General features: G+C 40.7%; 1 protein-coding gene across 1 annotated transcript; it reads left to right on the top strand.

Moving 5' to 3' along the window:
* Positions 1-6,503: 6,503 nt before the first annotated feature.
* mcm8 (minichromosome maintenance 8 homologous recombination repair factor) lies at positions 6,504-14,433 on the top strand. Its single transcript, XM_020921184.2, is given in 21 exon segments — positions 6,504-7,452; positions 7,454-7,542; positions 7,708-7,776; positions 7,867-7,949; positions 9,041-9,190; positions 9,327-9,424; positions 9,962-10,160; positions 10,258-10,343; positions 11,000-11,145; positions 11,260-11,334; positions 11,408-11,534; positions 11,867-11,897; positions 11,961-12,098; positions 12,170-12,230; positions 12,324-12,404; positions 12,590-12,785; positions 12,869-13,082; positions 13,221-13,430; positions 13,615-13,691; positions 13,780-13,969; positions 14,106-14,433. Coding segments are annotated over 21 exon segments (2,529 nt in total). The 5' UTR covers positions 6,504-7,336; the 3' UTR covers positions 14,199-14,433.
* The last annotated feature ends 89 nt before the right edge of the window (positions 14,434-14,522 follow it).

The raw sequence follows: 14,522 nt of genomic DNA, 5'->3' as shown, positions 1-14,522 counted from the left end.
AGGCCATTGGAGAAGAGAGGGAGTGGATGGAGGGACCAACAATAGACTCTGGCTTCTACTGGCTCCATTAGACTTGCTTAGTTGAGCCCAAAACGTGTTAATTAATCTGGAACTTTCTTCACAAAGTTCCAATTATAACTTCATCATCTCCTCCTTGACATTGACTGCTGTTATCCTCACTTTGACTCTTCTTGGTGTTTTATTTGTATGTGTGCTGTGAGTCTTGGATAACTTACATTTGATGGCACAAGCATAAAGAGCCCTTTTACAATTTATGTTATAATGTTATTTCCTCATCACAAACATAGCTAAAGTCATGTTTTGTTCTATTCACACAATAAACCCTGCATATTTAGGCTGAGTTCTTCAAGCAACCTGAAAACACTCTGTTCCACCTTGTGATGTATCGTGTGAAGTGCTTAATTGTGTATTTAAACTCAACACACATTCACAAGAATCATTTAGATTATTTCAGACCTGGAATTGACAATACTAAAGGGAAAACGTAGCGGTTAGCTTGAAAACTACTACATCAAAAGGTGGAAGAAAGCATTGGAGAAGTAGACAGACTAATAATAAGAGATGTAGAAAGACTAATAATAAAGGGTTAATCAGACATGTAGGAATGAAACAAAACCCAACTGCAAGTATGATTTTGAGGAGGACACTACATTAGAACATGGCTTAAAGCTCAAAGCTTTAACAACGTTGGCTGTGCCCATCTTTCTCCAGCCGACTGTAACGTCCCCATTGTCTCCCCTATTGTATTGTTCTCATTCTGAACTCTGTGACTTTGAAAATCTGCCATTCTGCTAAATTTGCTTCAGACAAAAATTCATTTATTTTTTTATTTTTTTTATGATTCAAAAATTTGAGTTTGATTGAGTTTGCTCACATCTTTCTTTTTCCTTTATTTGTGTAAGCATATGATCTGCACTTAACACATTCAAAACTGTCAGAATATTTTTATTAAATATGTGTCTTGCAGTGTTCCCTCCTCTCCCTGACCCTCTCTCCTGAAGAAGGAATAAAAAGTCCACATAATCCTGACTCCAAATCCAATCTGTGCCTTTAGCTCAGTCGACCTCCAGAGCCGCCTCACTCACATCCTGAAAGTTCAAAGTCAAACTTCCACACAGTGCACTACTTCACAATCACTGCACACACACACACCCTTATTTTACCATTTTACCAGTTATTTCAAATGGAACTATACTCGCAGGTTTCAGTAACCAGCCTGGAGCCTTTTGCTTTGAACCTTTGCCATGAGAAGGACTGCTGTTGTGGATTTCTTTTGTCAGAAGGATGACCTGTTTACCAGCAAATGGTCTGCAGCAGTTTAACTGTCCCCACTGTCCGAAGAATGCACTTGTACAAGCAGCCTGTGTTTTTCTCCTTTTGTTTTTGTCATTTCTCTCCTTGTGAGGTCAGACACAGGGCAACTCAAGGTTTGGAGCAGCTCCTGCGGTGCTCAGTGCGGATAGAGAAGGGCTTTATCTGCTGCCTTAGCGATCAACACAGACTTTGAGCTGTGTTTGAGGCTTTTTAGTCAGATGGATACTCATACTCAGCAGGAAGCTCTCTTCTGCCTGTCCTAGAGTTCCAGTCTGTGTGGCAGCAGAGGCCTCTCTATACCTCCTCCTCCTCAAATCTGAACCTGTGCTCCATCAGAAAATTGACTAAATGAACTTATAAGGTACTGCATGCCAATAAAAATATGTCATTACTATACTATAAATGTTGCCATTTGATATATATGTCAAAAGTTGTAGGTAATCCTTTTCAGAAACATGTGGAGTAGTGTTTGGTTTATTTTGTACGTGTTTGAGAAGCCTAATCTGTGATATCCCTCTTCATTTTCATCCTCCAGACTTTTGCTCACTGTTGATTTGTGGCTGCCCGGACACCTTTACCAGACTCATTCTCAGCATTTCAGAACTCAAATCATCTCCACTTTGCAGCTTCACAATGTTTTCTTTTCCATTCACTCAGCAGTGCACCGGCAGATGGAGTTCCTGCGCCCCCTGCTGGTGGTATGTATCTCAAGAAAGGCAATAACTAACACACATTCAGAAGTACTTCTATAATCTTAAATGTTTAATATGGAGAGTTAAGATAAGCGTTGATTGACCTATAATTACATTTAGAACACCAAAATATAGAAAAAAAAATGCATTTGAATAAAAATAGTAAACGTTACATCATAGGTGATAACAAAAAGAAAGGAAATATGATGCAACTGCACAGAGCAAATGTCAACATTATGACATGTTACTGAATTTTTATGATGAATGTTTAGAGTTAATTTTGAAGGATTTGTGTAGTTGTTTATGTGTGTTTCTTTGAATGACCTCTTTGTACAGAAACACCCAAGACGCCCAGTGGTGGATTAATATGTGCACACACAGTCACACACAAACAAAAGTAAACTGTTCGAGATACTTTACCATATATTCTGCATGCAACACATTCTTCGTCAGTTACGCTGATGCCACACATCTAACAATGATGGATAGTTTATTTACTGAGCTCAAGGAACTTGTGGAGAGAATGAAAAATCCCACTCTGCTGGTGACGCAGCAGTGTTTGTCAGTGTCTGTTTGTGCCACCACTTTCCAAATTAAAATGTACTTTCAGAGATAATGTATGTATACATATAGGAGACAATTTATGTGTTTTCATACTTTTGCATAGCCTTCAATTGGTACATAATGTAATTGTATAAAAATGTATTTCATTTGAAACTTTCCACTAGTCAATCCCAAATAAAAAATAAATAAAGGATTTGTAAACTTCATTAATTCATCCCCTATAGTCTGTAACTAAATATGAATCCAAATAATCCTTTATGGACAGAAATCTAAAACAAAAACACTCACGCATTTAGTTTGGACAAATATTATGAGGATTTTGACCACAGCTGCACGAGGCGAGATAAAGGCAGAACAAAGACATGGGGCCAGAGGAAGACTACAACAGTCCAGACTCCAGCAGATGCTACGGCAGAAGGTACGCACTGAGAACAGGCCTGGGTGAGACAGGACACTGCTCATGTGCAGAGCTGGGAGCCTCAGCAGGCAGCAGGATTTAATTGGGTCCTTTCAGTTTACCACTGAGTTGACAGCTCAGAGCAATTACACACAGACAGCACTGCACTGCGCTGAGGAGAGCCTGATTTCACACAGCCACACCTGAGGACCACTTGTCATCTGTAACCTCTACATTAGGGGGGAGCTTGTTTGGCTGATAAACACTTCTTGTTTTCATGGCAAAGAGGAGCTTGTTACTGCCACACCGCATACTCGGAAACATGCTCACACTCACACAGCCACAGAGGGAGCTATGACATTATTGCTCTAACTTACATCATCATTTGTGCTCAGAAGGTAAATGTTTTCTATTTAGAGAATCTTTAGGCCTCCAGTGAGCTTTTCAAAGGTTTATGTGGAAGACACAACCACACGACCAGGGATGTATGTCAACTCTTCACCCCCTGCATTGTGTTTCACAGCTGCACCCATAACCTGGCCCTGTACATTTACAGTTTTCCTACCAGAAAAAAGACACATCTGTTCGGAATGCCTCTTGGACACCTCCCTGGAGAGGTGTTCCAGGCATGTCCCACTGGGACGAGGCCCCGGGAAAGACCCTGGACACAATGGCATGAGAACACCTTGGGGTCCCACCAGAAGAGCTGGAAGAAGTGTCTGGGGTGAGGGAGATCTGGGACTCCCTGCTTAGACTGCTGCCCCCTCATCTTTCCCCACGAGCACCAAACAAGCACCATGGTATTTGGTCACTAGGGCGATCAAGGTGTACAAGGCGATACCACAGATACACTGTTGATTTTGACTCATTGGCCTTTCTCTGATAGATTATAGCCTGCATGTACTGTATATGTCTTGGTGCAGAACAGATGCAAAGTGCTGTATTGTTTTGCATGATCATAAATATATTTCTATCATCCTCTAACTACCTCCCTCTTCCTCTACCCTCTCTGCTGTCATGCTGCTTCCATCTGTTTTCATTGTCTTTGTTTTAGTCTTTCCCGCCCTTTGTGTTTCAGAGAAAGGTGCTGATGTCTCTGGAGTATTGTCCCAACATACTTTGATCAAATTCTGACCTGTTCTGTTCATGTTTCTACTGGACCACTGTGTGTAGACCTACTGAGCATGAGCACTGAGCAAAAGTATAACAAAACCATGGTATTTTCACTTCCAGATGGAGCAAGGCCTGAAGCTGGTATGTCTCACTTATAAATAAACAAATGCACATCCCAATAGCATCTTCAGTGCAGATGCCAAATTTTCATGCTTTTCTAATTACTTGGTTTGGTGGGATTGCACCTGTGGTAAATATTTAGGTAAATGTTGGGAGCAAAATTACAAGAGACATTTTTTCTGATATAAACATTGACAAAATAAAGGCACTGTCATTTATTTGCAGTCCTGTCAACAGAAATGTTGGAGATCAGGGCAAGAAGACTCACATGGGCCCCCTTCTAATAAAAATTAACAGGAAGAGGGGTCAGTTCTGGGCCCCTAAAACACAGGGGCTCGCGACAACAGACCCAAATATTGGCCCTTGTTAACATAATATATATGTGACTACATCATATTTGCTGTTCATGTAGAAACAGGAAGTAGCCTCCATTAAACTTTTAGTAAACTATACATAAATATAGCCTAATTATGTTAACTATGTTTTACTGAAATTAGTAGTTTAACCTTTCATATGTGCTTTAAGCACTATATGGCTGGTCAAACCAACAACGCTGAGGTCATTCATAATTTAGGCTAATGTTGGGAGGTTTATCCAGGGCATTCAAAAATTACTCCATTTATTACAGACAGGTCTAGACAGTTACCTCGCTAAATGTCAACTGCAGTTACTAAAATAGACAGGCCAGACAAAAACAATTAATGGGGCACCAATATTATTACAGTCAGACGAGCTCTAATTCTATGATTCTACTTAAGCCAAACTACTAGGTGGAATTGGATATAAGTGCCTATGACAGAATGGACTACTCACTTTGCTCACAGTGTAAATATGATTACATTTTTGATTTTGCTTTAAAAATACTAAAAATGAATAATTAAAATAATAATAATAAAATAAATACATTATTTAATTCCCAGTTTGGCCAGATTTTTAGGTTTAAAGTGCAAGTTCAGGCACCAGCCAATCAGCAAAGAGCCATATCTTCTGTGTTGGCAACGATTCCAAAGGTTGAGGATTTAAAGCAGGAACAAAGAGGAGAAAGACTTTATTGCCCTTCTTCCTATACGGGATTTGGGAAAAGCTTTATGTACCATTTAGCCCATTAGCAGCGCATTACATACGTCACGACCAAATAGCAGTGACTGGTTAAATGAAAAAAAGTACCCACCTACCGTTAAGAAAAGGAATTCTTATGCTGCGAGGTCAGACAGTTTCCACGAAGTGAAACCCACTAATGAATCAGGCTAGTTACCAATATGGACCTCTCTTAAATGTTACTCTATACTTCCCCTAATTTTCAACATATTTTTTGTTATCTTTTCTTCACAAATTGCTTCTTGATTTGTTTAAAACTATCATTATGTCTATGACTGGTTTTATGGTCACACACTTTAAACTGGAACCTGTGTATTCTGCATTGTTAACTCTGGAACTTGTAAATGCTGTTGTATATGCCTGCCTGGCTGTGTGTGAGACTGTGGAACACTTACCCTCAAACACACCAGGAGCAGGTCTTAGCTCTGACCAAATGAAGCCATCTGAAATGCAATTCCCCCAGCCCCATCACTGCGCTGCGCGGCCAAACTGAGCGCCCCTTTCTCATTACCAAGACAGATACACAGGCGTGAATGGAGTTAGGACAGAGGGAAAGAAGAAGGAAAGGACACAGGGATAATGGAGGTGAACGCAAGGGTTCCCGAATGACTGTTTGCCTCCCTGGCAGGAGATAAGACAGAATGGATAGCTGCAAAAAATTTAAATCGGGTGAAGTAAAACGACATGCTGTGCACTATGAAATCAACCACTTCATTAGATTAAGAACACTCAGGTCACATTAGCAGAATCACTTGGTTGCAGATAAAAAGATGCAGGAGACCTTCTTATAATAATACTATAGTTTTCTTTACTCAGCTCTTCACATCTTTTGACTTTGCGCAGTCAGAGGAGCAAAATTATGGTACAATGAAGGGTAAAATAATAGTGGGTCCTGAACTGTAATAGCTCTCTAACAGACTGTGTACATTTTGTCCATGGCCTTGCAGACATTTTAAATTTTAAATGGCTTTAAATCTGTATTAGCTGTGCTGTCATCCAAACTGGAATCGAAAGTATTACTCAATATTACTGGTGAAGCAAGTCATGGCTTATGCATATATTCAACCATGCAGTTTGGTACGTTTTGATTCCAAGATTTTCCACTAGGGGCACCCACTTTTTTTTTTTTTTTTTTTTTTCCATGAACAGTAGAAGAAGTACTCGTATGACGTCATCCTGAGGCGGAGCGTCCAAGCGCGGGAAACTGGGGACCTCCTCCTCCTCCTGAGGCAAGTGAAGAACAAAACAAGAACAAAAATTGGATAATTTCGGCACGTATAACAATTTACAAGCACTTCAAACGGTGAGATTTCATCATAACTTCTGTCTAAACCGAATGACAGCCAGACCAGGGATTACAGAGCTTAGCTTTCTTCGTCTAGACTGAATAACAGTCTGGCCTATGCCTGTAGAGTCCGGCTGCAGACCTCTTTTCCGCATGATCCTACAACACAAGCGACCTCATAATTTTGTCACATTTTGGATACGCTGGCGAGACCCAGGAGAACATGGACTCTTAAGTAGAGACTGTATACAGTGTGGAAAAGAGGTCTGCAGCCAGACTCTACTCACAGACTGTATATAGAATGTTTCTAAACAGTCCATGAGCCCACAGCATCTGAACTCATCTCATCCTGGGGAAATTTACCTGTTTAACTGTGTTTGTGGACTATGGATACAGAATGGTGGAAATATTTCCCCTGAAGTTGTGAGGAGGCGTTTCAGTCTATGTTAACTTTCCCATTGTGCCACTAGATGGGGCACCAGGCTTGCTTTTAATTATTTTTCTAAATACCACATTATACTTCTGTTTCATTTCTGAATTAGTTCAGTTCTTTCTTCATAATACTAAGTGTGCAGTAGGAATCATGCTATTACTACTGTATCATTAAGCAGTATATATCATGTTGATATTTCTAGCCTAAAAGTTGATATGGTGACATCAGAGTCATCATTCACAAGTATAATTACAACAGCATGGAGTATTACTATTCTTCAGACTCTACACAGTAAAAGCATGAGTGAAGGGGAGCCCAAGAGGGACAACTGGAGAGGACGAGGTAACGGCTGGAGAGGTGGGGGCAACGGCTGGAGAGGTGGGGGCAACGGCTGGAGAGGTGGGGCAGCGGCTGGAGAGGTGGGGCAGCGGCTGGAGAGGTGGGGGGAACAGCTGGAGAGGGTCAACAGATCCTAAATGGCCTTCATCCTCAAGCAGTGGAAGAGGTCGGTAATATTTATTCATAAAGTAATAAAGTATAAACTTTTATTTTATTATCATCGTCCTCTGCTTAATTTTTTTTACATTCAGTTCCCACAAACGACAAGCTTATTTTCCTCAGAGTTATGAACTTGTGTGTTGCTCTATTAATGTGACATTGATGTTCACAGCTGTTTGGACCCAGACCACATTAGACATTAGGTGCCCATACAAAGGATGGGCCTTGTACTTCACTGAAGGTTTTTATTTTTATTTTTGTAATTTTACTCACTTTAAATCAAAATAAATATGATGTGCAGTAATAGACTTAGAGCTTTTAATTTGTGTAGGTTTCACAGAGAGCTCACCCAACGTAGGGAGAATCAAAGTGTTTGAGAAGTACTTCACCTCGAAGATTCACCTGTTTGATAAGGTCAGTGGTTTTCTGTATGAGTTTTATGTTTCTGTATATGCTTTGTGTAACAGTTGTGGTGCTACTGGGTAATACGATGATTTGAATGGTAAATGGTCACATTTTTATATAGCACTTTTCCACCTTCAAGGCATTCAAAGCATTTTACATTCATCCATTCATACACCATTCATACACCATTCATACACCATTCATACACCATTCATACACCATTCATACACCATTCATACACCATTCATACTCCATTCATACTCCAGTGTATGCAGACACTGGAGGGTGAGGTAGGTTAAGTGTCTTGCTCAAGGACGCGATCACAGCATTCATCTGGAATCACACCAGCCAACCTGTGGGTCAGTGGATTTGACCACTCAACCAATGCAATGATGTTTATGTCAAGAGTGGGACCTTCAGATCAGTGGGCAAACGCTCTACCAACTGAGCTACTGTCGCTAGGGTGACCAGACCTCCCAAAATCTAAGCTGTTGTCCCAAATCCCAAATTCGGCCCTAAATGTTCAGAAAATTACACTCAAACAGAATACTGAGTAGTTGTTTTCTGATAAACATTCAAAACTGTTGGTAGAGAAGTTGACTGCTGCCTAGAGGCTGCACGCAGCTCCTGATGACTTCTAGACGTTCTGTTCGCAACACGTACATTCGCCTCGGTTGCCTCCTATGGCATAACAGGGAAGAGCATCTGACTCAAGGCGCGGGCAAGCAGCACACAACATGTCGCCATGTTTGGAGCTGAGTGGAGAGCAGTGGGGAGACAGTGAGGTGGAGTACCAACGACGTGCGGTCGGGGGAGGCAGATGAGGCAGTCCCACAACCTACTACATCATGTAGTTTAGCTCTCTGTTATGCTTCTTGTCTTTAGTGCGGACGCTCCGGGTTCAAGACTCAGATTTTTTGTATACATTTTATTCTGTTCTTTCTTCAGTTTTGTGTCTACATCAACAATTCTGAGCCTACACTTTGCCCCCCCCCACCAAGGCCGTGCTGGGCTTCCAGCATAAACATATTTTGTGTGATAAATAATCAAGTAAAAAATAATAATGCTAATACACAATATAAAAATATGACCCTGTACAGGATGAGATCGAACGTCAGGGCAGCATACTTGTGGACTATATGGAACTTATCAGTGACCAGATGGTTACCAAAGAACTTCCAGTTTTAACCAAAGAACTGAAGGAACAACCAGAGATGATCCTCAGCTGTCTGGGAGTTGCCATTCACCAGGTAAGCTTAGGTAAAGGACCAATGCCCTTACTTAATCATGACAGACAGGAAAGAAGAACATGTGGTAGAAAATGCAATCCAAAATTGCTGTAAGCTGATTTCCATAACCTCATCCATGGCTCCATTTGTCTGTAAGGTGTTGACCACAGACTTGGAGCGTCAGGCGGCCGAGCTCCAGGGAGAAGAGCTGCCTGTCGCCACACCGCTCATCAACATCCCTCACATCAGTGCCAGGTAACTGCAGTTTGTTTCTCATCCTGGTCCTTTTGCACACAAGAGAGATGAAAAGAAAATGATGTGGGATGACTTGGAAATGCATAGAAGTGCGTACATTCTTAATGAGTAAAAGTTTGCTCCGCTTTGAACTTGTAGAATACACTCACAACAGCGTATTTACATATATGCCTCCTATGTTTGTTTTCTTAATTATTAATTTGCTGATGTACCACTCTGTCTTGATATTGATATCACAAACAAATATTAATTTCAATTCTGATTAAAATCTTCATGATTTTTTTTTTTTTTTGCATGATGTAGTGGTATCTCCATTAGATAGTTTATATAGAAGATAAAATAAGATAACCCGATATTGTCTCCCGTGGGAGAAATTTGTCTTGGGACACGGGTTCACATGCTTTAACACAAAGACGAGATAACACAGCAGCAACATAAGCTCAAACAGGCATCCACCATAGAACATAAATAAATAAGAGACCAAGTATGTGAAATGTACTTTAGATTGTGCCTGACTCTTGCCCTGTGTTTGGTCAGGCTGTATAACTATGAGCCGCTGACCCCGCTGAGGCTGCTGAGGGCCAGTGTGTTTGGTCGTCTTGTGGGTGTGCGGGGGACTGTGGTCAGAGTCAGTAACATTCGGCCGCTCTGTGCACGCCTGGCCTTTCGCTGCCTGGGCTGCTCTCACACCCAGGCCGTGACCCTCCAGCATGGTCATTACAGCATACCCACAAAGGTACGCATCAGTTCCTCTTCCCTGTGTGTTAGTCTATGTTTCAGTTTGTGTATTTGTCTGGTGTGTCTGATGTGTTTTTGTTATTGTTATGTTATAGTGTGCACTCCCAGACTGCCGCAGCCGGACATTGGTCCCATGCCGGAGTTCCCCTCTCACTCAGACTGTGGACTGGCAGATTATCAAGTGAGTGTTAGAATGGTTTAACCCTATGTTTCAAACTGTGGTATGCAAGCTTCTTCTTGTAAAACCATACTTCGGCACATTCTCAATGGAGATAGATATGTTTTATACCATGCTGTGGAATAATAAAGCCAAAGGAACAATATTTCCATGGAAACAACTAGGAGAAGAGCGCTTTTTTGTCTATTTTTTAGCTAAAAAGTTACATATTGTGGTCTTAACTATGATTCATTTCTTGATAAGAACTTGGCCCTGGTATAGTACTATTTAAATCCGGTTACACTTAAGACTGCCAAATCTCTTAGTTGGTCATTGGTGTCTCCTTCATTGAACAGAATGTTTATTTAATTCACCATCTGAATTTTTTTGTGTGACACTAGTAAATTGACTTTTAAAAACTTTTGACTGACCTTGACTACTACAAAAATAAGTCTTAAAACTTAAATTTCATCTTATTAACTGATCATTATCACATCAATAAATATATATATATATATATATATATATATATATATATATATATATATATATATATATATATATATATATATATATACATTATTCATTATCACAGGGAAGAGGTCAATAAGGAACATTGTAAAAACTCACTAATGTAACTAATAGACAACAGATGTAATTGGTTTGCATTTTGTCACCAGAGTTCAGGAGTTGATGGGTGGAGAGCAGCGGGAGGCAGGCCGTATTCCCCGTACAGTGGAGTGTCATCTGACCTCTGACCTCTGTGACAGCTGCGTCCCTGGAGACACAGTCACAGTGACGGGTATTGTGCGAGTGACCAAAGAAGGTAATTGGATGATTAACAGGCCTGCTTGTCAAATCATTGAGGGGAGTGTATTTGTGTGATGAAAAAAACCCACAATAATTTTTGGATTAAACTTGAAATGCATGGTATGTTTAGGATTTCACAGAGGAAACAAAGACCAGTGCATGTTCCTGCTCTACATTGAGGCCACCTCTGTCAGTAACACTAAAGGTGGGTTGTTAAGATGTGCATTTTTGTTGAAATTATAAAAGTGCCAGGGTAAAATGTGAATGTTTTTGTGTAGGACTTCAGTCAAAAGTAGGATGTCAGGGGTCAGCAGAGGCTCACTCAGCAGAGGAGTTCAGTTTGAAGGAGCTCTATGCCATTCAGGAGATCCAGTCACAACCAGACCTGCTCAGACTAATGGTCCAGTAAGGCACCATTCTTACTTCATAATTTCCATAATTACATAAACGAAGAGGAGTGCAAATGCAGATTGAAAAAAATGTATGTGCATATATATATATATATATTTTATATATAGATTATATATATATATATATAGATAGATAGATAGATAGATAGATAGATAGATAGATGGATTGAGATCGATAGATATAATATATAAAATTCATATATACATGAGGCTGTGCCTTATTTGTGAAAAGATTTTGTATTTGTATGTGCATATACAGCATCTGGTCTGTGATCACACTTCTTCCACCTGTACACTCTCACCCCTCCTTCTGTACTTGTGTTACAGCTCCCTGTGTCCAGTCATTTATGGCCATTTGGTATGTCATCAGAATTTCTTGAATATCAAAATTTACCTGGTTACATAACTAATGTATTTATAGCTTGTGAAAGCTGCACTTGTACTGGCTCTGTTTGGAGGCAGACAGAAAAACACAAATAAAAACAGTGTCCCAGTCCGAGGAGACCCTCACTTGCTGATGGTAGGCGACCCAGGCCTTGGCAAGAGTCAGATGTTACAGGTAGTTCACCATTTCCAAAAGCCCTTTCATAAAATTTGTCAACCCACATTATTAATTTGTCATCTGTGCAGGCAGTGTGTAATGTGGCACCAAGGGGCATTTACGTCTGTGGCAACAGCACCAGCAGTACAGGTAACAGTCATATTTAAACCAAGCCGCACTGTCAATTATCCAGTCACATGTACAGTTACAAAATATAACCCAGGACCATCTGTATTTGTTTAGGTCTGACGGTCACATTATCTCGGGATGCTGCTACAGGAGACTATGCTCTGGAAGCTGGAGCTCTGGTGCTGGCAGATCAAGGTAGATGGTAAACCTTTGATGGAATACCAGCAAACTCAGTCAGTCGTTATGAAGACAATAAGTTTATTCAGCTGTTGTGAAAATTATTTTGTAACTTTAAAATTTAAATATAGTTGTGTTAGTTAAGGCAGATATTTGTATTACAATATCAAAACTCCCCATGTGTTTTTTCTTACATGTTTTAGGCATCTGTTGCATTGACGAGTTTGATAAGTTGGGGAACCAGCAGCAGGCTTTGTTGGAGGCCATGGAGCAACAGTCAGTGAGTCTAGCCAAAGCTGGAATTGTGTCCTCTTTACCAGCTCGTACCTCTGTGGTAGCTGCTGCAAATCCTATCGGAGGTCATTACAACCGTGGAAAAACAGTTTCAGAAAATCTCAAGTTAGTTAATAAAGTGCTATAAATATTAATATTAAGTAAAGCATCCATGTAAGACTTCTTACATTTTATTTACATATGTTTAGAATGGGTTCGGCACTGCTCTCACGTTTTGATGTGGTCTTTCTTCTGCTGGACATCCCAGATGAGTCACATGATCGGCGCGTGTCTGAGCATGTGATGGCCAACAGGGCAGGAAAGGGGAGAATGAGCAGTGCAGTTGTCAGTAGAGACAACAGCCAACTGGAAAGCTCAATTCTGCTCCAGCACTCAGATCTTCCGCTGTCTGAACGACTGCAGGTGGGATCACTGAACTCAAAAGGAAGTGCTTTTGGAACGCCACATTAAACTGCAGTTGGGACACTAAAACATGCAAAGGCAAAGTTCACACATACTCTTATTCTGCTTCTCTTATAGACCAGATTTTTTACTTGTCAGGTTTCAGTGGGGGAGACTGTGGACCCCATTCCTGCCTGCCTGCTCCGGAAGTACATAAGTTACGCCCGTCAGTATGTGCAGCCATCTCTGTCCTCAGAAGCAGCAGAGACCCTGCAGACCTTCTACCTTTCTCTGAGAGCTCAGGGCCAGTCTGCGGACGCCACCCCCATCACCACCAGGCAGCTGGAGTCCCTCATTCGGCTCACTGAGGTACTAGAAGGACAGAGATGCCCAACATGAATGTTTCCGATAAGCACCTTTACAGTTTGTCATATCAAAGTTTGAATGTGATTTGATGTGCTTATGTATAAATGTGTATACATTGGTAGATTTTAACCCCTTTGGTCCCCCTTTTAACTTCACATACATTGATCATTTTGTGTTTCTTGTGTAGGCCAGGGCTAGACTGGAGCTGAGAGAAATTGCTTCTAAGAGCGATGCAGAGGATGTGGTGGAGATCATGAAGCACAGGTTGAAATGTCTTCCCAAATGTGGTTATGTGCTGAAATGTCCATGTTCTTAAAGCAGTGACCTTCAATTTATTCAATGACTGTTGCAGTCTAGCTGACACCTACTCAGATGGTCTGGGCAATCTGGACTTTGAGCGCTCACAGCTAGGCTCAGGCATGAGTCAGCGCAGCGTCGCTAAGAGACTAGTCCATGCTCTGCACATGCATGCACAGAAAACCAACCAACGAGAGTTTGACTTGCAGACCATCCGCACTGTAGCAGACAAGCTTAACATCAAGGTGACCACTTCCTATGAAGGACAACACATATATGACTCGCATATGACTATTAGAAAGTCTCTGTGTAGATGGCTACTGTTCTGTCTTTTTATTGATATGATGTTGTGTTTCTAATGTTTGTTATTATTATTCTTAGGTCATGGACTTTGAAGGGCTGTTAAGTTCCCTCAATGAGCAGGGCTTTCTGCTGAAAAAGGGGGCTAAAATTTATCAACTGCAAACTGTGTAGTAACCAACAAGACATCAGAATCACTTGATGTCTGCAGTGTACGGCTACCAGATCCATATAAAAGTAAAATGCTCAGTCTTGTCTCTCGGTTTTGTCTGTAAACAGTAATATAAATGGCATCTTTTCTATTTAAAACTATTTATTCCACTCCTGTGTTTGGTTCAAGGTAAATGTTGTATGTGTAATGCATAAAAATGTATTTTTACAAATAAAATAAACACAATCATACAATGTATTCAGCCTTGGTTACTGTTTGACAGCTCTGAAGTAGGCCTTATCCAAAAGTTATATGGAACGTTGGTCAGTATACAAATGTCGCATAAT

This window comes from Boleophthalmus pectinirostris, unplaced genomic scaffold (genome assembly GCF_026225935.1).
Source record: "Boleophthalmus pectinirostris isolate CB_2022bp ecotype Guang Dong unplaced genomic scaffold, ASM2622593v1 HiC_scaffold_5, whole genome shotgun sequence".
NCBI classification, from domain to species: Eukaryota; Metazoa; Chordata; class Actinopteri; order Gobiiformes; family Gobiidae; genus Boleophthalmus; species Boleophthalmus pectinirostris.
Note: the sequence above shows the minus strand (reverse complement) of the source record. Positions and strands in the feature narration are given on the sequence as shown.